The following is a 24,771-nucleotide window of genomic DNA, read 5'->3' as shown; positions in this document are numbered from 1 at the left end:
ACTGATTCACATGGGTATGGTGCCTAGGGTCGCCAGGTCCTACAACAATGTTAAATGGTTTAATTACTGTTTAGCAAAGGTACTCGGTCCCCTGCAGAGTGCCTGCCTCCAGTGGCAATGTAGGTAAGATGGAGCTAATCTCCATCTTCATAAGGGAATCGGTGCTGATCATGTAATGTACAAGTGCACATCTGCTTGTACAGCATTTTCTAATAGGATGTTGAGTGCACATGAGCTTGCATGGAAGACCACAGGGTGATAATATAATGTTAAGCATTCTGCTGTGGTAAATGGTTGATTTTGTATTTTAATGGTGTATTGTAATAATATGAATAGCCACAAGATGTCAGTAATGCTTCGTGGAAGAGTCTAATTAGAAACAAAGCAAATTAGCTATGTGCGGAATGTTAAGATATGGGACGATAAGAATATATGTATTTTATCACCACATTTACTAATGTGGTACAAATGAATGAAACTTAAAAAAATATATAATTTTTTTTACTGTTTTTACATTGATTCTTTAACTTTCTATATGATGAGCATGTCGACAAGATTTGTTTAATAACTGTTATATCTTTTTTTGTTTTTCTTCCTCCCGGCACTCCTTTTCTGGCATCTTATACATAATCAGAATTGATGTCACAGAAGTGCAGATCTTCATAATAGTTATGCATTTGTTGGCTGTGATTGGTGGACCTGCTTTGTGGGAATCAATGGTAATTTAAAAAAGAAATTCTTTTAATTGTTTGTAATTTGTAAAATGATCTAATTCCAAATCACTTTTAGTTTATGAGATTAAAGGGGCAAACGAAGCACCTTAACCACTACACCTCCAGTATTTGTACTGTACCTCTTGTCAAACTATTTTGAGTGGTACAAGCAAAAACACAGGGCTATACACTGCACACCCAGATTGGCTCCTCTTAAGCTTCCTTGATAATGAGGAATTTCAATTTACACATCTACATTATCAGTTCCATTCAGCCTGGACAGCATTTATATATTAAAAAAAAAAAAAGAGAGAGAGAGTAAAATGCACACACTAAAAGAGCGGGGAATACTACTTGCAGGTAGCTCTAGAAAGGGAGGGCCAATCTATGAAGACCTCAAATGAAGAAAGAAAAGAAATATCCAGGCACACATGAGGTTTCTTCTAAAAGGCAGTCTTTATTTGAAACAAAGAAGTGGAGACCACGTTTTGACTCCTCTCTGAGCCTTTATCAAGTCTCAGCATATATAGATTTATTGGACAGCATTTATAGGCTGATAGCACACATCTGCCCCCAACACTATCCCCTTCCATTGAAGTTGGAACAGAATTGACACTGATAATGCGGAACTACAATTTACATATCATCAATGAGCTGAACATGAGCCAGTATCTTGAGTTGGGGGGTAGTCTGGGTTTTTCTCAGTACACACTCTTATTGTTTGAAAAATCAGGAACAGTGCTAACAGACTCTTTTGCACCATAACGCTTACATTGAACTGTAATCATTATGGTACTTGGACTGGCCCCCTTACAGTAGATTGTAAATTATCATAATCGTTTGTAAAGAGCGCTAATCCTAAAAGAGAATCAAAAAAATATCTGTTCTAATTATGGAATACAAAATGTATGTAATTTAATGTGGGAGATAGTGGTCTATCTAATATGCAAAGTGTGCCATTATACATTGTCATCATAAAGACAGAAAAATTACATGAAATCCACAAAATATGTGATCACTTACTTTTATGACTTTAGCTGTTACATACTTAAAATTTCTTATGACTGTCTATACACGATGGGGAATTAAGTATCTAACAGCTACAACATACATATGACTCTTTACTTTTCCATGCTATTTCATCATGCTAGATGATTTGGCATCATGGGAAAAACAGTCAATAACAGATATAGTAACAAAGGTAAGTGTATGTTTGTGTACATTAGACTCTCTGAAGGGAGTATGACTTATAGACATCTAATAGTAAGTATGAGTATGACTTATTGGACCTTCTTTCACTTATTAAGGTGATTGGGTAGGAAGGATTTTTTTTTTTTTTTTTTATTGGCTTAGGGACTCCTAGCCACATGTGGAGGGGACTTTTAAGGAAAAGTGGGACTAATGATTTGTCAATACCCCTTCTATATTTATTAAAAGTCCCTGGTTGGCCTGGAGAGGTCCCCCCAACCCTTTGACCACGGATGGTAGGGCACTAAGTTCTCTCCTCCCACCCACCCACCGATGGGCAACCATCATTATGGCCTCATGTTGGTACAAAGGAAGTTTGGACTGTGAGCAGAGTCATGTCTGCTAAACAGACCAACCACACACCTTGGAAGCTCGTGTTGAGTCGAGTCACAGCAGGGCTTACATGTTTATTTTTATTGCATATGTGCATTGTGCTCTGCATAAAAACACCCAGTGTCTTCAAATCCCCAATTGGAAAGCATTAATTTAATGCTTTCCTTTGGGGAGGGCCTACTGTGCACACGGAACTCACAGTGTATGTGAATTAGGTTCCCCATTGGTGCTGACATCGGAGGAGGCATAGACTGACCCAGCGCAAAGGGACCTTGGTGCCGGAATAAGGTGAGTGTTTTTAACAGGTTAAACTATGTGGGGAAGAGGGGGGAGCAGGGAAGATGGACACTATAGTGCACCTTAAAAAAAAATAAAAAAAAAATACTTGGATAGAACACACTCAATATAACACCAACGTGTGAAATCGAACAATGTACATGTACTACAAGAATAGTTGAGCAACTATTTATTGAAATAAAAGAATAATGTAATCCTATGCAAAGTTCAACATTTTTTAATAAAACTTCTGTTGTAGCAAAGAGCAGAGTGTAAGCAGGTATGTGTTAAAGGTCTTCAATTGTAGTTTAATGAATGGTAGTTTGATAATATCATTCTGCACTCTCAATTTAAAGTTCTAGCAATTTATGGATCCACAAAAACCAAACCTAAATAACCATAACCGTAAACAAGTTTCCAAATCAGCTGGGAGTACTGTGGTAATTTTATTTAATTGTTTTTTTTAACTAACTAAATTCTGTCTAATGTAGCCCTAATTTTCTAATTGGAGATATTCTGTTTTCCTTTCTCTTTACACCCTGATTGTTTTCTACGGTGTTTTTCTAAATAATGCTACATATGTCTTCCACTTAGATACCAATACTTAATGTTCCATTGAAGCTCGCTCCGGCCTTTTGTACTGTTGCAGGCACGATATTTTCATGTACAAATTATTTTCAAGTTATATTTACTGGTGGTGTTGGGAAGAATGGATCCACTATTGCAGTAAGTTTGTTTTCAAAATCATGTATGTTGTGTTATCTGCAGAGGATCTTTATTTATTTGGGGGGGCGGGTTCTTCTACATTCTTGAAAATTGAACAGACACAGCTTTTGCAAACTTAGCTGCAGGGTGAATCCCTGTAAGACAAATCCAGTTTCCCATGAGAGCACAGAAACGTTACCTGTTGCTAAACCTTGTAGTCTCTGCTTCCAAGCATCGGTCAGAAGACATCAGACTATAGACACGTTGTGCATGTTTGGAGGCAGACAGCTATCAGTGCTCCCATTTAGTTTTTCACATTATGCACCCTCTTTTCACTGCTGCAAATCCACACCATACAGATATAGCATTGCATTAGTCTCTAGGGTCTGCCCGTCAACCAAGTGCTATCTCATCCCTGGCAGATGCATTTAAACCTGCCTGGCCACTTTTATTCTGCACACTCTACAACCTGCCTCCCAGATCACAGCATCTTTTTCCCTTTTTCAAATCTCACATATAAGTCTGCAGTAATCTGTTTAATGTTTGTGTGTGAGTGCATTGTAGATACGAAACATTGGGGAAGGGTATGTGTATTAAAAGGACACCCCACTGCCCAAATACAAAATAAAAAGCACTGTTTAGTAGATATACCCACTATAAAAACATGCATGCATTTTATTATGATTTTTATCATTAGGGTTATATTTAAAAACAGCTTGCAAAATAGGCATTTCTCTTGTCTGCAACCTTTACCTGCCCAGACTTTTTGTGTCTGTGCAATCACAGACTTTTGAGTGCAGCTCAATGAGAAGTCATTAAGTTAGGTGCTCTGAGCAATTGCTGCCTTTTGAGGTCAGCTGCATTGAGCTAACGAAACAAGGAAGTAACATTACTTGTCGTCTGCTGCAAAGCCAAGGGGGTTGTAACCAGGTTAATAAAAGTGTCAAATTCTATTGAAATCTGTTCTTTTTGCATACATAAAGCTTTTCAGCAAGCTTAAGTGCTTTAGGGTTCTGGAGTGTCCCTTTTAAAATTTAAGGATTTTAATATTTAAGGATTTCAAATAGGCTTAAATTAAGATTTTCAAGAAATTCAAAAAGGCTTGCAATTCACAGCAGTGGTGCCAGGTGCAGTGTGTTGCAATACCATGAAAGTGTAAAGCGGATAATGTAGCAATTGCCTGGAAGGGCAGTAGCAGGATTGTAATGGTAATGTGTGTGTGCAGTAAATGTATGATTGTGAGAATGAGACATTTTAGTGCAATTAATAAAACAGCTGTGTGTAACTTTTGTTTATCCAATCCTTAGGGAACCAGTGTCCTGTCCCCAATGTTACATATTGGATCGGTCATTGTTCTTGCTACAATGATCTACAAAAAATCTGCTGTTCAACTCTTTGAGAAGCACCCTTGCCTCTACATTCTTGCATTTGGCTTTGTTTCTGCAAAAGTTACAAATAAATTAGTGGTAAGAACTAAATTTTTCCTTGTATTATTATTATTATTATTATTATTATTATTATTATTATTGGTATTTATATAGCGCCAACTAATTCCAGTGTTTTACAATATTATGAAAGGGGAAATTTACAAAAAATGAGACAATTACACAATGACACAAGAACAATTGGTAGATGAGGGCCCTGCTCAAACGAGCTTACAGTCTAGAGGAGATGGGGTACAAATACACAGCAGGGCAGCAAGGGTGACAGCCACTAAACAAGGTGGAAAAGTAGCAAAGCTGGAGGTGAGAGTGGAGTATGGCTCTTTTTAGGAGAGCAATAGACAGATTTTGAGAAGTATAGGTAAGTTACTCTGGGAGTCCATAAGCATTTTTGAACAGATGTGTTTTAAGGGACTTCTTAAACAATTGAAGACTAGAGGAGAGTCTGATGGGGGTATTCAGGCTGTTCCAAAATAAGGGAGCCGCCCGCAAGTAGTCCTGCAAGCGCGAGTTAGCAGTAATGGTGCGAGCAGCGGACAGGAGAAGGTCACATGCAGAACGGAGAGACCAAGAAGGGGCATATCCATGAATAAGGGAAGAAATGTAAGAGGGGCTTTTAAAGGGAATCTCCAGTGCCAGGAAAACCGTTTTCCTGGCACTGGAGGGTCCCTCCCACCCCCCAATCCCCGGTTACTGAAGGGGTAAAAACCCCTTCAGTGACTTACCTGAGGCAGCGGTGATGTCCCTCGCCGCTGTCTCCGCCTCCGCGACGCTCCTCCTATCCATTGCGTCGGCCGGTGGGCGAGACTGATCTCGTCCACCGGCCGAGGGGACCTAATGCGCATGCGCGGCAATGCCGCGCATGCGCATTCGGTATCCCCATAGGAAAGCATTGAAAAATAATTTCAATGCTTTCCTATGGGGTTTTGAGCGACGCTGGAGGTCCTCACACAGCGTGAGGACGTCCAGCGACGCTCTTGCACAGGTTTCCTGTGCTAGAAACCAGTAAGTTCCCTCTAGTGGCTGTTTAATAGACAGCCACTAGAGATGGAGTTAACCCTGCAAGGTAATTATTGCAGTTTATAAAAAACTGCAATAATTAAACGTGCAGGGTAAGAGTAGTGGGAGTTGGCACCCAGACCACTCCAATGAGCAGAAGTGGTCTGGGTGCCTAGAGTGTCCCTTTAAGTGTTTGTTTTTATTTAAAGGGTTACTCAAAGCAGCACGACCACTTCAGTGATTTGAAGTGGTTCGAGTGCCCTGAGTCTGTATGTGCAGCGTTTTGCTTTGAAACACTGCACATACATAATTCAACACCTGCACCTCCAGCTGCGGCATTGGGGTGTTATCAGCCAGCCTGGAAGTCGCCTGCTGAATTTGATGGACATATGTCTCTTTTCAGCCTATATAACTATGTAGATTTCCAGGCAGGCTTATTTAAATTCTGTGCACAGAATTGCATTAATTGACTGAGAACGGACAGTTGACGCTCTTCAGAAGCTAGACTACCAGTGAGCATCACGTGACCACCAGAGAGCATCAAAGCCTGGCAGGGTAACTGGGCCAGAGTACTGAATAACTGATTAAGTAGAAGACAGAATGAGAATAGAAAAGCTACTGCATGAGCAAGAAATATAAAATTTAAATTACTGCTTAATGGCTTCTTTTTTTTTTTTTTTTTTTTAATGGTTAACTGCTGTTCTGTTGAATGGTCATTCCACCTACTGCAATGGTTATGCTGTTAGGAGGTTATGGAAGCAGCCACTTCACTTTTTGTCCATTTGTTTTTAATACGGATCCTAATCACCTCTTTTTGGAGATGTGATAACCAAATATTTTGATAAGGTCTCTAAGCTGCATTTTATTCTTAACCTTGCTGTGCTACACAGTGACAAACGGGTTCCTTTTTCTGCACAACAGTTGTAAACCAAACCCTGGACCTCTTGTGAATATAGTGCTTTTTTCCTAATAGAGTGACATTCATTCTCTTTTTTAATTATTTTTTCGATACTGCACGTGTAGTATACAGGCATGGACAGTATACCAAATGAGAGCAGCAGACATTTTCAAATAATACTAGACTATGGCTGACTGACCCAATCAAATGCAAAAAATTATAAACCCTAACCATATTCTCAATGGCTTAAATCCACTTATGTCTATGTGTATCCAGGGGGTTTTAAGTCAAAGACTACGCCAGAGCTGAAGGTCATTTGCACCTTACTTTTACTGTGTTGAGCTAAATACATTTTACAGTGGATATCTCCCAGCTGTATAAGCTATATAGATAAATTACAATAGAGGCAAGAACCAATACAATAGATGTAAATAATATAAGGTTCTCCCAGGAACGTATATAATGCTCATTAAAAAAAACGAAAAAATATCAATAAAAAAACTCAGAACAAAGTAAAAAAAAAAAAAAAAGACCCATTAAAGTAATATTATTTTTATCTAACCAATTTATTGTGAGTTTAGTTAGAATATATTTTGACAATCTGGCAGTTCTTGCATGTGGAGATGGTCATCACATTCTTCAAAGCATTATTGATATTTACTTATGGAAAAGAAAGCATACATTTCACACTTAGTATCCGTAGCCAATTAAATGAGAGGAGCAGAATGATTAGCACTTGTGGAAAGAGAGAATGAGAGAGTGCAAAGTTTTTTTGTTTTTTTTAAATATTTCATTCTGGTCTGTATGTTAAAGGGAACCTATAGTCGCGAAAGTAACTAACTATTTCAGTACTACCTTCTGTCCACCCCACTTTGCAGCTAAAAATTAAAGTTAAATAAATATTACTAACCTTACTATTCTGCAGCCTCCAACTCCTCATCTGGTGATGTCAGCATCGAAGCATAAATCACCCACTATATCCCCCAATCCATTATTTCTCACAGTAAAGCAGTGGATTGGAACTAGGCTTGCATGGCCAAATGCTACACTCCTCCAATCAAATGCTACTATTTCCAGACTGAATGTTACTCATTCTATTATCTAACTTTTATTTTTATTTTTTTACTTCTAGGTTGCTCATATGACCAAGAGTGAGATGCATTTGCATGATACTGCTTTTATTGGACCTGCACTTTTGTTTCTAGATCAGTATTTCAACAGCTTCATTGATGAGTACATTGTGTTATGGATCGCACTCGTAAGTACATTTTTGTATCCCCCGTTTCAGTCAAAATGTCCATCCAGCTTTCTGGCTTGGAACTCTGATGTCTCACCTGTGAATGTGTATTTAGCATGTAGGTTGGGAAATACCACACTTTGTTTCAGACTGGCTCCGAAAAATCGTTTTATTGGTAGGTGATTTTCTCTCTCAATCCATACCTTATTAGAAAAAAAAAAACAAAAAAAAAAAAACACACACACACTCTCTCTCTCTCTCTCTCTCTCTCTCTCTCTCTCTCTTCTAATAAGGTATGGATTGATATATATCAACACACAGATGTAAACGCACAAACGAGGTACTTCTCTGTGATTTTACAATAAAATATTCTGACTTTCTCCAGGTGATGACATAAAGTAGTCTGCAGTTGCAACCCATGTCATTCTAATTCTGTTATAGCTTCTGTTAGTTGTTATTTAAAATCATGTTCATGCATTATAGTTTCCTACTCTGTATATTCTGCATTAAAACTTAATTCAATTATTTACAGGTACTTTCCTTGGTCGACCTGATCCGTTACAGTGTGAGCGTCTGCAATCAAATAGCTTCTCACCTTCATATTGAAGTCTTCAGAATAAAGACAAATACAACAAGTTTTAACCATCACTAACAGACCTAAAATAAGTCATAAGAATGATAATGAAATGCATGATTCCTGCAAAAAGGAGAAAAACCTAAAGGAATTCAGATAAACTCAGTGTCTTTGCAGTTTGGTCTTGAATTACACTCCCAAGTTTACTTTACTTTATATGAGTAATATGTATGTTTGTTTCTATAAATTACTGACAATATACTAAAATATTGCATACTGTGTTATCAATGTTGCAGTAAATGAACACACCAAAATGAACTAACAGAGGCATGCAAAGAATAAAAGATTTTGCAATTAACCAAAACAAAACCTCCAAATCAAAATTTCACTATAGCTGTTTTAATATTATTTTTTTTTATTTAGTATACTCCAAACAGTTATTTTTGATTTTTAATATAGCATTTTTTTAAAATTGTCTCTGAAAGGAGTGACTCATGAACATGTGAAGTCTCCTGTGTGTATTCAGTAAAGGAAAAAGCAAAAGCAGTTCCTAATTTGAAAACTATGAATTTGGTAAATGGGAAACCCAAAATGTTTTAAAGCATAAGATACCATGGAAGCAGTTTTATATGGATCTAAGTATGACAAAGGCACGGCAAAAGTAAGATTGTTTTATATTATAAAGTATTTCTCCCTGCTGTTAATATATTATTTACTGTTTATATTTTGTATTAATTCTGAGGAATATGTGCCTATAATAAACAGTGAAGTACCACGCTTGGGGCGTTTGTGTTATTCCTTGAGATCCCACTTAATTAGACGTGTTTTTAATAACAAGTAGGTTGGAAATATTTTGGTTATATGTGTAATGACTATAGCAAAGTCATTGTGTTATTTCTAATAAGGTATGGATTGATTACATATGTTAACTCCAAATAAGATTGCTCATTGTGTATAGCAATTAAATACATTAACATGCGCAAATATTGTTTGTATTTGAGGCAAACTATAGACAAAATCATGTCCATCACTGCTAACACAGACCGCTGCCTGAAGGTTAACTTGCAAATCCTACACCAATGTCAAAATCCTCCACACCAAAAGATGTCACCTGGCTTATAAATACAATTTAATTCTGTGTTTGTGTTCTCACTTTGAAGGGAATTCTTTCTTGCATTGTAGTGAATGCATTCTGTTGACTCTCTTTAACAGTGGGCTGAGAATTGTGGGAGTTACAGATTCGTGTCAGCTGGAGAGCAATCTATTGTGATTTAAAGGTGCATGTCATCATTAAACTCACAAGGTCACATTTTAGGTCTGAAATGCGTCCTCACACTGGACTGGGCTCACGCATATTTATGGGTTAAATGTTACAAGATGCACCGATTTTACAGATTTTGTCTCTCGGGAAATTTATCATGTCAGTGAAATGTGTAGGGAAACAATCCTATTTTAATCTGCATTTAAATAAAGCTCAGAGAAATCCAATGTATTTAGACGGGATAGATTCACCAAACGGTTTGACTAAAATACAGATATCATATATAATGTTCAAATATTGATTTCCTTTTAGTTGTGGACTTTATTCTAAGAGTAGTTCTATCCTCATCATCTCCTTTTTTGTTTTCCTACACATTTCACTGACATGATAAATTTCCTGAGAGACACAATCTTTACATCTGTGCATCTTGAAACATTTAACTCATACGTATGAGTGAGCCCAGTCCAGTGTGAGGATGCATTTAAGACCCAAAATGTGACCATGCGATTTTGACATTCACCTTCTAAAACGCAATAGATGGCTGGTCCTCATATATGCTGAACCTTATCAAGCATATCCATTTAGGGTAGCTGTATTTTAGTCAAACAGTTTTTAGTGAATTTCTCACTGAATGTAATTTTCAATTAGAAACCAGACCCCATGTAACTAGTAGGATGGTTAATTACTTATCTATCCTTATACATTGAACTAGGTAGTTTGAGAGTCTGGCTTCTCATTCTGCCTTGGGATTATTGGGATTCACTTTAACAGCTACCCTAATCTAATTAGCAAATAGGGACACACTTCTGTTTCAGTGTTCATTTTGGCAATGAATAAATAAAGCCTATAAATCACTGAATAAGTAAGAGAAGTAAGATTACCTTGTTTCTAAACTGTACCCATTTCCCCACACTTGACTGCGGTCAAGTACATTTTAGGATTGCTACATAGTCCGTCTAAATACCAAATTAGAGATCTCCCTCTTGGGATTTTTCTAAGCTTTATTTGGAATTGGTACCATTTATACCAAAATATGCTAATTTTACAACCACAAAGTTACTTTATTTTTATTAAAGCATTATTACAGAATGGATGCCCAACAACGGGGTCACTACCATAATAAGGACAGTTTTTTTGGCTATATCAATCCGTTTCCTCTTCATGCCCAGTTACAGCAATTGCAGCTGGTATCAAAAACAAGGCCTGTCTGACAGGACTCCTGATAGGTTTTCCCATTAACGCAGTTAAAGAAGCCACTTTTTTCACTGGGATTTTGATAGAGACCATTTGCCTTTCCAACACAGAAACCACTGCTGCTGCTACCGGCAGTTGGTGCTGCGGCCGTAGCTGGTTGTGCTGTATTGGGAGCAACAGTTACAGTGGGTGTCTTACAATCTGCAAAGAAGAGCAAAAATTATAATGGTGAAAGTGGCACTGATATTTTGTAGTTTTTACAAATATATAATCTATTTTACTAGTCTTATGTACATAGCTAATTTTTATTAAAATGTTGCAAAGGTTGCCATTTCAGTATGCTGTCTTTTGAAATTTCCAATCCACTGTCCCTTTTCTCATGTAAAGCATAATCGATTTGTATGGCATCGCACTGCTCATAAAGAACTTTGGCGTTTCCTGCAGTTTTACATTGACCCCCATGTTGTACTCTTGACTACACGGACGTTTAGTACATTAAGATATTTATTTCTTTGTATGCATGCAAGTCTTTTTAATTGGCAATAAAGTTATCGCAGTTATTTGGCCAGTGGAATAAAGTTTTTTTCCATATTCCTGGGATAGACACATTTCTGCTTTTTTGGAGGGTTATGCTGGAAAAACCTGAAAATAAAGGTGGTGTGCTGCCTTAAAGGCAAGGAAGCTCTTCTCATACATTGGTTATGTTTAGCTAACAAATGTATATGTGTGCTTTGCGTAAAAAGATGAAACAGCCGCTGGTGGGTTCTTCTACCAAGAACAGAAGAAAGGCAGTACAAGTAAGTATGTCTCCTTCACCACTTCAATCACTTACACACAAGAGGACATGTCCATTAAGGAGGTCTTTGCAGAGAGAGAGAGTACCCCTTTAAAACAATACTGCAAGCACCAGGCTGTATTGTGCCAGGAGTGTCATTGTGCCCTCCCATGGTAAGTGGTAAAACCGTTTGAGAACTGTTTGAATACTTACCCTCAGAGAATGCCAGAACGCACTTGGCACCATAGCCACATCATTAGCTGTATGGAATGTACTACATATTGTGTGCATTAGTTCTTATCACTGGTGGACTGTCATATTTGGGGCCCTAGTTCTATCTGTGTCAATGTTGATCTATATATACTCTTAGGCTGGGCTGTGGACTCTGTCCTCAGTCTTTATTGGTATGTTGGTTGTGGGAACCAATATGAAATTGATGCATAAAAGTTGATCTGACTTGTGCACATGTTCCTTCTAGATGGGTAGTTCTAAACATATTTTAACACAATCACTGGTCTCAGAGCTTGTTTTGCGTTGTGATTAGAATTATTTGACACTGGTGCAACTGGAATCTTGTAGCCCATCTAGTGAACTGCATTATAGCTTACTGACATCTTCAATACTCACTTGGAAATGAGATTCCAAGAGTAGATTTTAGAGCGTTCATCATGGGGTATTTGCCTTGTCCACAGAAAGTCCCACTGAAGTCATCCAAAGGAAGAGCCCAAACCATGGCACCTCCAAAGTTGTTCTTCATCAGCCACTCTGCCTTTTACAAGAGGAACCATTTTAATAAAGCACATGCAGTATAGAATAAACACAAATTATTACTGATCTATGAACAAAATTGGGAATTATTAGCTAAAAATAGATATCAGGTTCACCAAAACTTATTTTTTTCTTAATATAAACTCCGTTTAATTTAAATAGGTTGAATTAGTTTCCTTTTTGAGGAAATAGAAGTAGTATTTAGAAAGGTGCTTTAGGTGGGTCGAAAAAGGGAAATCTACATCAATAAAGACCAGGGATGTTTAACTGTCAATTCAGGACCACAAGATGTGTCCCCAGTTTTTGGAAGAGGGGCATATATTGACCTGACAGCTGCCCACAATAAGTAGTTCACTGTAGCTGCACTACCACCCCAATACAGTGAGGACCTAGATGACACATACAAATGTTTCAAAGACTTTGTTCCATTTGTTTTTACACCTAATTTTTAAAACTGCATTATGGGTGGTCAAGAAAATGCCCTGTGAGCATTTGGGTCTGTCAAAAGCAGTCAAAATCGCTAATATACACCATGCATGATTATGCTAAAAGATGATGCATCTGTTTAGTCATTTTGGATGAAAAATGACTTTGAATTTTGTCTGCGGAGGAGGAATAAGAGGGGAAAGGCACTATCGGAAAAGTAGAGTGGTAGGACTGAGGCAAATGTTTGATGAAACGGAAGAAAATGGTGTAAAGTAGGTAAATAAAAAAGTGTTAAGTGAACATCTGAAAGATGTTAAGAATGCAGATTCTTAGTGTTACATGTTCTATAGATGAAACATGAAAGTATCCAGAATTGAATTTATATGCTATGACTTGGTATTCATAGGGTAGTTGGAAAAAGTCTCCAAATGAGTACACACTTCACTATTGCTATATAGATATGGCATTTATTTCTAATTGGTTGACCTCTTTATTTATGCTTGCTAATAAATGCATGATATTTGTGATCTGAGTGATTGATAGATGTTGATATGTGATGATACTGATCAGTGCTATGTATGTGCCAATTGGGTGAGTGATGGGTGCTTTGCAAAATATGGTGGCATGTGTTGGAGCCATATGGAGCTGCTCAATATCATGTGTGACGTGGGTAAATAGTGTGGTAAATATAATGTGGCTTGTAGCTTTCTAAATGATGTTGTGTCTGCTGTGGATTACTGATAAGCATCATGTCATGTTAAATTACTTAATTTAATAAATAAATAAATGACCATTCACTATGCATTGTAGATTCTTTGTTTAATTGTTGAATGTGTTCGGTAGTGACTGAATATTACAATCCCAGGCAGACTTTGCTGCTATCTGTAGCTGCTATATTTTATTCAGTATTTTATTCAGACCCTATCCTTACAGTGATATGCTGGGAAAGTAAATGGGGAGGAAGGATTACACTGTGTCTGTCTCCCAAGGCCACCTCTTTGAACCAAGGTCTAGTTACCAGTGGGGTAATCAGGGATCTGTACTTGGACCCATTCAATGTAATATTGTTGTTATTAGTGACATTGTAGAAGGTCATGATGGTAAGTTTTTTTGCTGATGATACAAAGGTTTGCAACAGGGTTGATGTTTCAGGAGGGGTAACCCAAATGTAAAATCATTTAGGTCAACTAGAAAAATGGTCAGAGCCCTGACAACTGACACTTAATGTGGATAAGTGCAAGATAATGCATCTAAGGGCAGAGTATATAATATTTGATAGAGTTCTAACCTCAACATCTGAGCAAGGGGATTTAGGGGTAATTATTTCAGGTGACTTAGCCCCTTAAGGACCAAACTTCTGGAATAAAAGGGAATCATGACATGTCACACATGTCATGTGTCCTTAACCCCTTAAGGACACATGACATGTCTGACATGTCATGATTCCATTTTATTCCAAAAGCTTGGTGGTTAAGGAGTTAAAGGTAGGCAGACAATCTAAATGGAGTAGCAAGAAATGCTAGCAGAATGCTTGGTTGTATAGGGAGAGGTATTAGCAGTAGAAAGAGGGAAGTGCTCATGCCATTGTACAGAACACTTTTGAGACCTCACTTGGAGTATTGTACGCAGTACTGGAGACCGTATCTTCAGAAGGATATTTATACTTTGGAGAGAGTTCAGAGAAGGGCTACTAAGCTGGTCAAGGTTTGCAGAATACAACTTACAAGTAAAGGTTAAAGGATCTTAACATGTATAGCTTGGAGGACAGACAAGACAGGGGGGATATGATAGAAACATTTAAATACATAAAGGGAATCGACACAGTAAAGGAGGAGACTATATTTAAAAGAAGAAAAACTACCACAACAAGAGGACATAGTCTTAAATTAGAGGGGTAAAGGTTTAAAAATAATTTCAGGAAATATTACTTTAGAGAGAGTGTAGTGGACTGGACACATTGAATTGCCTTCCAGCTGCAGTTGTAGAGGTTAACACAGTGATAGGCATAAGGTTATCCTAGTTATAAGATAAGGCCAGGGACTAATGAAAGTATTTAGAAAATTGGGCAGACTAGATAGGCTAAACAGTTCTTATCTGCCATCACAGTCTATGTTTCTCATTTTACACTACTGAATTGTTACTTGTTATGTCTTGAGGAAGTTCTCTTGGATGAAACGTGTTGATGAGATTTGTGTCATTACGGTGTAACATCACACTGGTGTTGCGTGGCACAGTGGTACAGCTTTTACCAGGATGGCTCTTTGCTTCTGGCACATTGAGTTTCAAGAGAACTTTAACAGAAGGACTTTATTTAAATTATTATTTTTTACAATTATTTTGATGGATTTTGGTGATCTGCTAACTAGGTTCCAGCATGATTTATCATGCCAAATTGGACTTTGGACTAGTATTCGCCCATTCAAGGTTAATAATTTATGAGCCTTACCAGAGCTGACCAACTAATCTATTTTATTCGTTAAAGGTGTGTAATTTTTTATTTATTCTGGTGCACCCATTTTCCATTTTTCTTTATTTAATTGTTGCTATCTGGAAGACCCACAGGTAAATTTAATTTTATAATGTTAAATATATATATATATATATATATATATATATATATATATATAACAATTAATTTCCTCTTTCGAAACTGATCTCTGTCCGGAGGGAAGATGTGGCCTTGGGAGACAGACACAGTGTAATCCTTCCTCCCCATTTCTTTTTCCAGCATATCACTGTAAGGATAGGGTCTGAATAAAATACTGAATAAAATATAAAAGCCACAGATAGCAGCAAAGCCTGCCTGGGATTGTAATTCCCACCAATCTCAGAAAGAACAGAACATGCATATCTTGGTGCTACCTTAACATGAAAGGACACCTAACCTTGTACACTGAATTTCCAATGACAATTTGCAATTTGCTACTTACTTTGATCTGGAAGCTCTTTGGGTTGTCATATCCAATCCACTCACTTCCTTTGTAAGCATAAGGAACTTCTTGAGGGCTGTTCCAAACCACTGTAGCATCTTGTTTCAAGAAATCACAGATCTGTGGTAAAATAGGTGGAGATTGAAGTTGAACTGTTTGAGTATAACATAAATGATATCATAAAAACACATGATCATCACCCTAATATAATTGCCAGATGAGGTACTTCTTAGCTTCTTTTTTATTTTTTGCCTTTCACATTGTATGCATTCTCTCATATCAAGGGATTGATATTGCTCTACAAATTGAGTTATTCATTAAATCTTGGACTGTAAAGAATTCACCAAGGCATTGCACATTTTGTGACAAAAGTGGAATGGAAAACTTCTTTTAAAATTGTTTGTAGCTCATTTGTCAAAATCATTTGATAAGAGCAGTAATAAAAAAAAAAGAGAGAGAAAAGAAGAGAAATATGAGTATTTTAAGTCATAACATTATCATGTATGTATGTTTGTTTGACTGGCTTATTAGAAAACTGGAAGATTTCCTGGTGGGTCTTTTAGCCTGTGGCCAGCTGCTGACAGTAAAAAGTTGTGTAAAAACTAAAAAACAACCAAACATTTCACACAAAGCTAGGCAATGCGTTGTTGAACATTGCTGGCCCTAAAGAGTTCCAAGGTGGTATATTTAATTTGTACTCTGTAGCTGCCTACACCCTGGGCTGCCTTGAGTGAGTGTGAGTTACCCACATTGGGCATGGCATCGTTCTTCTCATCCTTGGTATCCTCATCTATGGTAACATTTTTTTTCTAGTCTTCCCTGTAGCTTATCTGAATGGTAAGTCTGCAGAGCAATATGCAAAACTAAAATAATTTCTTAAGAATTAATAAATTGACCCCTTTATTTTAGGAAAGGGGTTCTTCTCATCTCGATTCTTCTCATCCTTGGTATCCTCATCTATGGTAACATTTTCGTCTAGTCTTCCCTGTAGCTCATCTCAATGGTAAGTCTGCAGAGCAATATGCAGAATTAAAATAGTTTCTTAAGAATTAATAAATTGACCCCTTTATTTTAGGAAAAAAATCCAACAGCATACAGTCAGCGTTTCCATCCACTTACAAGGCTTTTCTCTAGACAACATTGTAAGTAGAATATAAAGTTGAATGTATGTTTCTGCACATCTTCAAATAAAGAATTATTTTGAAGACATATGAGAGGACTCCCTTGCATTTGAGAAATTATTTAACATTTCCCCCTCCTGTGCTAAATTGACACAGTGCATTATATGACTGATAGAAATTTCTTCCCAGTCTGGCCCTACATCTTCCAATAGATCTAGTATTCATAATGTTATGGTGGTACCTCAAAGTATGCCATGAATCCAGCCTCTTGTGTGTATGGGGCAGCAGGTCCTCCACCTGATGTTGGTGCACCAAGGCCATTATTAGATGGATTACTAAGTGTGAATGTCCGTCCATATGCTGGGAACCCAACCATGAGCTTTTCAGGTGCAGCACCATTATCTTTCCAGTAATTCATAGCATAATCCTAAAAAGAACACATACAGCAATATATCAGCTCTCAATTTGTTAATTTTTCTTTTGAAAATGAAATATGTATCATGTGACTTCCACTAATAGTAATGGTACTCCATGAGCTTACCACATTGAAGTAGATGTAGCCACCCTGATCAGCTGGACCCTGGAACAGAGGACTGTCCTCTCCTGTAAACCCTTCCCATGAACCACGGAGATCATATGTCATCACATTAATGAGATCCAAGTACCTTTTGGTGAAGAGGTGAAACACTGTTTAGTGAAATACAAAATTATATTGTCTTCTCATGTATAATGTTTACTAGACATTGCATGGTATGAATGTTTGCAATACTTGTGACAGGTTCATACAAGTTCTAAGAGAAGGATTAATTGCAGTTCTGCAATACACCATAGATGTACGTGTTAATATACCTCTGAAAGTTATTTGTGAGGAATTTTCTGTTATTTTTTTAGGATTGGTGGTGAAGTATACAAATTGTGGGGCAAAACTTGACTCTAGTCCTTGGCTTTTTGTGCTTTGCTCATTTACTCTCTCATTCCTAACCCAAGACTCAATGAAAAGTAGTGTCCTATTCAATACCATAAGCTTATAGATACACATATTTTGTAATAAACAACAAAGTATGGTTTGACTTTACCCCTTGATACTTTTACCCATTGACAACACTTGAAGAAGAGAAACAATGTAGGTCTCTCTAGTAGGTTCTCTCAGTCCAATAAAAATAAACAATGAGTGATGTCATAAATCCTGTTAGAGTAGACTAACTATGTCTCAGCAGAGCATAATTAACTATAAGGTGTTGCTGTGTTACTTTCTAGGGCCCAGAGGTGAAACAGTAGACAGTAGACATAAAGTTGCTTGATTCTATTCATCTTCCCAATATGAAGGAGGTACCCCGAACTGGGGTGGTTTTTCTGTTTTTTCATTAAGAGTGTTTAGCTATATCCACCAATATTAGAAGATAAATAAAAATATATATCTTACTTTTGGGAAAACAGCTCTCCACATTTTGGTGTTTTGATTAGTTCTGTATTTATTAAGAAGATGTACACAGGAGTATGAGCTTATAGTTTTGCCTGTTTACTATCAGTCACTTATATTAGCTTTAAGTTTGGTCTAGTAATCATATCTGGAACCTGAAAAGGTTAAAAGAACACCTCTAGCACCTTATCCACTACAACTCAGTGTAGTGGTTATGGTGCCAAGAGTGCCTTGCCTTCCCGCGCAACTCACATCTCCATTGGAAATAGTCAAACTATTATTGAATGGTGTGATTTGTTATATGGAGCCTGTCTGTCACTGCTACCCACTATTAAAACAGTTTGACTTCTTAAAATGAGGGGTTGCCAGCATACTACCAGAACTAGAACCACTACAGTGAGCTGTAGTAGTTATGGTGCTTGAAGTGTTCCATTAAATACATGTAGTCTTCATATTCTGTGGCAGGGTTAGGCAACCTTCACACTCCAGATGTTTTGGACTACATCTCCCATAATGCTCTACCCAAAGCCTCAGGGGTTATGTAGTCCACAACACCCGGAGTGCCGAAGATTTCCTACCCGTCGGGATTTCTACTGTCATAATGTTACTACCAACTAAAATGGAGAGAAGAAAATAGAAGCAGCAGGTTGCAAGTATTAGCACTTCCTGAGTCCCTTAATGGGCGCTTAGGTAGTCCCACTCCTCCTTCCCTACCCACCTTATCTCCATGATGTGTGTCACACTGATAGTTGAATTGAATAATTTTTAAACTCCACCTCACTCCTAATGTAATGTGTGCAGACTATACACTTTACTCTAGGCGTGAGGCGGATTAAAAAAAAATGATGCAACACAACTATCAGTGTCACACACATCATGGAGATGAGGCGGGTAGGGAAGGAGGAGTGGGACTATCTAGGCGCCCTGTATCAGCATACTGGTATGATACCATTTAATATGATTTACATAATGCCTATTAATAGCTTGATTTGCGGTTTGAAGATACAGGCAGTACGTTCCAACTAGAAATCACACTAATTTAACGCTAAGGATTAAATGAGAACAGTATGACTGTAATTAGCAAGAAAAATAATGAAAAAATGTACATGGCAATGTCTATTTGCCCTGTCATGTTGAAAAACTGCGTATAATGTTCGAACATTGGGAGATTTTATGTGTGATTTCCTATCACTGCTTTCTTTTTTATTCTTTTGAAATTTTGCGCCCCAAATAATTTTGCACCAAGACAGAAGTCCCTGTGCATCCATCCCCCCTCCCACATTACACCACTGAATAGCTTCCACAATATAAGTGTGGAATAAACTCTTACTAAAGACTTACTGAGATAGCTGTGGGATCTGGTAACCAGCCTCAATGGTGGACTTGCCAGCAGACACAGCAGCAGAGATGAGCAGGCGTGGTTTGTTGCTCTGACTGGCTTCTTGAACAAATGCATCATGCATTTCCTGCAATATCAAAAGAGTAAATGAATCTTAACAATTTCATAAATATGCATGTATTATTCTATTGTCCCAGCTTACATGATGGTGGGATGTTGAGGAGTATATATATAACTGTAATCCCTTTTGGCACAGACTTTCAAATGGGAAGATAGTGATGCATATAAGATTTTGCTAACAGTAGAGAAAATATGTGTTGTAAGTCATAAGGGTGTGTTCGGCACCTCAAATTGTTCACCAAAATCACTTGCCTTAGTTGCATGTTTCTCTAAATAGATGGTTATGCTGCAACAGACTACTTACAGTGTCCCTGTTTGTGTCTTCTCAAAGTGATCTTACCTTCTGAACCTTGAAAAAGTACCCCGTACTTTAGGTTACTAAAAGGGTTACTCCAAGCTCCATAACACTTCTAGCAGGCTAATCCAATTGACATTCATTGGCCGAGAGCGTTGGTTGACTACTCTCAGCCAGTGAATGGAACAATGTGCATGAAAAAGTGCACAGAATGGACATTAGACAGCCCAGGGAATCTTGTTCCGGGCTGACTAATTATGCCTCAATGGAGCTGCTGGAGTTGGAGTTCGACCACTGGCAACAAAGAGGTTAAACTTCGTATGTGCAGCATTTCATACGGAACACAGACACCACTCCAAATCACTGAAGTGGGTATGGTGCTTATATAATTTCCGTCTCTTCTTTTCTGTATTGTTTTAGGTCTAGCCTGCAGGTTTATTCACCTTTCTTTTTAAAGACACCCCTCCTCTACAAGGTCCGTTGATGTTTTTTGAATTAGGAATGTTTTATGACTCTAACCTGCAGCAGAACAGAGAACTGCTGTTGGGTTTGTGGGGGACTCCCTCTGTCTGAATCACCAGGGTATTCCCAGTCAATGTCCAACCCATCAAATCCATACTGTCTCAGGAACTTGATGACAGAAGTAATGAATGTCTGTCGGTTCTGGGAATTGGACACCATTGTGTTGAATCTAAAAAAAACAACAATGAAATAATGTTTTAAGATGGCAAAAAGCATATCATGTTTTCAAATGGCAAAATGCATACTCACCAAAACCATCTATATATTATTTTACCTAGCTGAATATATTGACTTTATCAATAAATACTAGAAGAGTAATACTATTAGTTATGAAAGAACATCTTGACAGAAGAAGGTTTGGTGTTAACAAATATTGTTCAGCTTTATCGGGACAGCATTGATGAAGGCCTGTTCTATGTTCCAATGTGAATTAATAGTTCAAGATAACATACAAGATAAAGTTAGGCTTACCCAGAGGTTCCATAGTTCCAACCTCCAACGGAGAGAAGAGTTTTCAGTTCACTGTTACTGTAATCAAAGACATGTGTAAGAGAATGCTTACTTGTGTAAAGATACTTGATGTTAAATAGAACATATTGGAAACTTACGTATTCCTAATAAATTTCTATGACTTAAAGGGTTACTCCGAGGATCATGACAACTGCAGTTATTTGAAGAGGTCATGTTACTTGGTGTCTGTATGTGCAACGTTTCATTAGTGTGTCTGAGTTATGTGCTGGATGTCAATTATGTGCATGTCATAAGAATGTTGTCAGGGTGCATAGCACTTCAGGCCTAGTGTACTTTAAAACTGATTAAATTAGAGTGCCTAGATACTTTATAATTTTGGGAATACGTTTTGATAATATAATACAGTAACATGATTGGGATGTCTTGTTAACTTACTAATTCTTCAAGGCGTTAAATGATGCATAAAGTGTTGGATCATTCCACTCAAATATTGCTATCTGGTTGTTTGTCATGGTGGCAAAAGCATAGATCAGGTGAGTACACATGCATGGGTCAACATTATCTGGCATATACTTGGCAGCTCCGGGGTAATACTGAGCCCAGTTGGTGAAATAACATACCAGCTTAAAAGAGGCACCTGGATACACAAGAATACATAGATTACATTTGATACATTTGATATATTTTGATATCCATTCAAGTATAAAACTGTGTTAAAATAGATTTTCTAATTTCCTACATCCACAGGTGTGCAAGTTAACATATTAAATTTACTTTTAAAAAAAATCCAAGTTCAAAATCAAAAATCAAAGATCAAAACACAAAGTTTTTGCTGTAGTGATAACCAAGTGTAAGGAGAGATAATAATCATCAAGCTTACAAAAACCATTGGAAAAGTGATCAAAAAGATCTAAACATGGAAAAGGTGTTTCTGGGCACAGCTGGTACACCCCTTGTACACGTCTTTGCCTACAACTCATAAAACTTAAAAGAAAATAAATGCTGTAAAAATCAATAGGGGGAAATGAACAGTAAGGTAATGTACACATTTCTACTGCATGATAATATCTGATAGTGTGGTTTGAGGAAGGCCTGTCTCCACTATCATCCTGCACTGGATTTCTACTTCCAAGTGGTGCTGTTCTGCTAAGTTGCTGTGATGGCTTGAAGCATATCCAGTGCCCTAGGACATGATGCTTGGTAACAATACGTAAGCCGTAGTGAGAGCATTAAAAATTACCCAAGGACAACATGACCAATGTACCGCTGGGTATAAGCCGGTGCCACTGAGATTTCCAGAGTCCTGGCTGGACTATTGACTTGACAATACTGATGGTTGACACATAGTGAATACTGAGTTTACTTGAGGAATATGGAAACACGAGTATTCCATCCCTTGTTGCATGTTGAAAAAACCTGCATGGCTAATTCTTGCCCACATCAATCTAAACTTTCTGATGTCTTTCTGATGTCTGATGTGCTCCGATGTTATATAAATAAATATATTATTACCATTTCCAATGGACTTTAAAGATCTTAGACATGGTTGTATTAATATTATATTTAGCCAATATTTTGGATATTTTAAGCACATGTTCTGAATATGACATTTATTGAAAACACATGACTATACAACCTACCAACAGATAAAATGTTTCATATCTGATATGTGCGAGTTAATCTTTTTATACAATTGTAGCAGTTTGACTGAGCTGATTTAAGAGAATACTTAGCAATTTAAGTTGAAGTTGATTGTGTTTTATGTTTGAGAAACTTGTAAATACAAATTTTCACTTACCTAGCTGCACTTGCAGCACTAGTGCAAGACCTAGAAAAGATATGAAGGAGATTTTCAGTATCAGATCACTAATTGATACAAAAACTGGTGAAATGTACATTGTGTTTCATACAAAACCAACCCGTGAGGAGTAGTAGCTTGTTCATGTTGAAATCCAGTAGGCACATACTCTATTCCATCTCGCTTATATAGGTCGTAGTGTCACCTCTAACTGGGCACTCAACATGCACTGTACACAAAACTCCTGTTTTGTTGACTGGATAAAAAGAGTGTGTTTTCCTTGCCCCTTCAAATCAGTCATAGAATTTTATTTGAGGTCATGGGTAGCTGTTGGACTCTGCAGTCCATTTTGGACATCTCCCAAAACAAATATCTCAAGTCTGCCAAATAAAATAAAAACTGGCCAAAGGTTCTAAAATTTCACGCACAAGTCCAAAAAATCTGGAACTTAGAAAGAGAATCACAATGCAGGCAAATGCCAAATTTCAAAATAAATAAATTAATGCTAGGTAAATATTTTATTAACATATCAACAGTGTGAGTTTTTAAATTTATCCTTGATTTGAGTTCCCAGATGTCTGTATTTTCATTTTTTTTTATGTTGCGCCACTGAGTTGTGGGAATATGCAATTCAGCAGTGTTGAATTCATAGGCCCCTTGGGCTACGTCACTTAATCAGAGACTTCCTTGTGAGGGATTATTAGTTTCACATTGGTAGCACATGAGTTCCACACACTTGCTCATATAGAACTTTCAAGTCCTGTCCCATGTGAAGTTGATAGGAGTCTTGCAGAAATATGCTGAATGGGTACCCTATCTATAACACACATATACACATTGCAGTATAAATAATTTTACACATTTGTTTTATTTGTTTCAGTACTACTTCACTGAATACGCTTTGTTATTATTCCAACCTTCAACCAGGTATGGGTTATCAAAAGGTAGAGTCCTGGTGCAACCAAGCAAAGTTTGTATTTATGGTATACAGTTTGAATTCTTTAAAGAATGGTTTGCTATAGGAAATGCTTGTATGAAGACTACATCCCCCTGAGCGCGGTCTTGAACAACACAGGACTACAAAGTCTACAGGAATGGTCAACCACAGAACAGCAGACGACGATGCACAGATTCCACTACACACAATTGAGGCACTTCTACCACAACATGCCTAAGAGAGAAGCAGTGCACAGGGAGACGACATGGTTTGAACAACTGTGCATGTCGGACTCTAACACGGACGGCAGAGTATCAGCCATCTACCAGAAACTGATCACAGGGGACCACACTAGGAAAAACGCATTTAAAAGACAATGGGAGGAACTAACCGACAAAACTTACACAGAGGCCCAATGGGAACAGATACTGATCCTATAACACAAGAGTTCCATAAGCACCAGATATCAGGAAGTCAACTTCAAGCTACTGTCTCACTGGTACAGGACCCCTTCCTTGCTCCATAGAATATTCCGGGGGACACCAGACACCTGCTGGAGATGCGACACAAACAGGTCTACATCTGGTGGGACTGCACACCGATTCAGGCATACTGGGCAGAAATAAAACTGGAAATAACGACAATTCTGGGTGACATACCCGAACTCACCATAGAAACAGCGCTCCTACACTACACCATAAGCTCGATATCCCAATATAAAAGATCGATACTAAGGCATCTGCTCAATTCAGCTAAGACACTAATACCAGCCAGGTGGAAGCAAACACAACTGCCCACCAAAGCAGACTGGCTACAAAGAGTTGAAGAGATCCACTCAGCAGAGGCAAGATACGCAGAACTGCTGGGGAGAAGCATGAAACACGTGGAACTCTGGAGACCTTGGTACACTTATATCTCACAAAACAGAACATAGGGGAGATGTGAGATGGCTCCCTGAAACCTGTAGGG

The 24,771-nt window shown here is 37.7% G+C and overlaps 2 protein-coding genes across 3 annotated transcripts in view; one reads left to right on the top strand and one right to left on the bottom strand.

Moving 5' to 3' along the window:
- CEPT1 (choline/ethanolamine phosphotransferase 1) overlaps positions 1 to 9,202 on the top strand; it is a 40,581-nt gene extending 31,379 nt beyond the window's left edge. Inside the window, exons 5-9 of the mRNA XM_063452722.1 lie at positions 635 to 719; positions 3,165 to 3,296; positions 4,583 to 4,741; positions 7,747 to 7,872; positions 8,384 to 9,202. Coding sequence (XP_063308792.1) covers positions 635 to 719; positions 3,165 to 3,296; positions 4,583 to 4,741; positions 7,747 to 7,872; positions 8,384 to 8,503 — 622 coding nt within the window. The 3' untranslated portion in view covers positions 8,504 to 9,202. The remainder of the gene's footprint in view (positions 1 to 634; positions 720 to 3,164; positions 3,297 to 4,582; positions 4,742 to 7,746; positions 7,873 to 8,383) is intronic.
- Positions 9,203 to 10,752: 1,550 nt separating this feature from the next.
- LOC134609172 (acidic mammalian chitinase-like) overlaps positions 10,753 to 24,771 on the bottom strand; it is a 136,066-nt gene continuing 122,047 nt past the window's right edge. For both annotated transcript variants that reach the window (XM_063452685.1, XM_063452696.1), the window contains exons 2-10: positions 22,866 to 22,895; positions 21,068 to 21,124; positions 20,594 to 20,765; positions 19,662 to 19,786; positions 17,442 to 17,565; positions 17,142 to 17,327; positions 15,780 to 15,899; positions 12,283 to 12,424; positions 10,753 to 11,081 (exon numbers count right to left, since the gene is read on the bottom strand). In XM_063452685.1, the coding sequence (XP_063308755.1) occupies positions 10,846 to 11,081; positions 12,283 to 12,424; positions 15,780 to 15,899; positions 17,142 to 17,327; positions 17,442 to 17,565; positions 19,662 to 19,786; positions 20,594 to 20,765; positions 21,068 to 21,124; positions 22,866 to 22,895 (1,192 nt within the window). In that variant the 3' untranslated portion in view covers positions 10,753 to 10,845. The remainder of the gene's footprint in view (positions 11,082 to 12,282; positions 12,425 to 15,779; positions 15,900 to 17,141; positions 17,328 to 17,441; positions 17,566 to 19,661; positions 19,787 to 20,593; positions 20,766 to 21,067; positions 21,125 to 22,865; positions 22,896 to 24,771) is intronic.

This window comes from Pelobates fuscus, chromosome 1, assembly GCF_036172605.1.
Source record: "Pelobates fuscus isolate aPelFus1 chromosome 1, aPelFus1.pri, whole genome shotgun sequence".
Lineage (NCBI taxonomy): Eukaryota > Metazoa > Chordata > Amphibia > Anura > Pelobatidae > Pelobates > Pelobates fuscus.
Note: the sequence above shows the minus strand (reverse complement) of the source record. Positions and strands in the feature narration are given on the sequence as shown.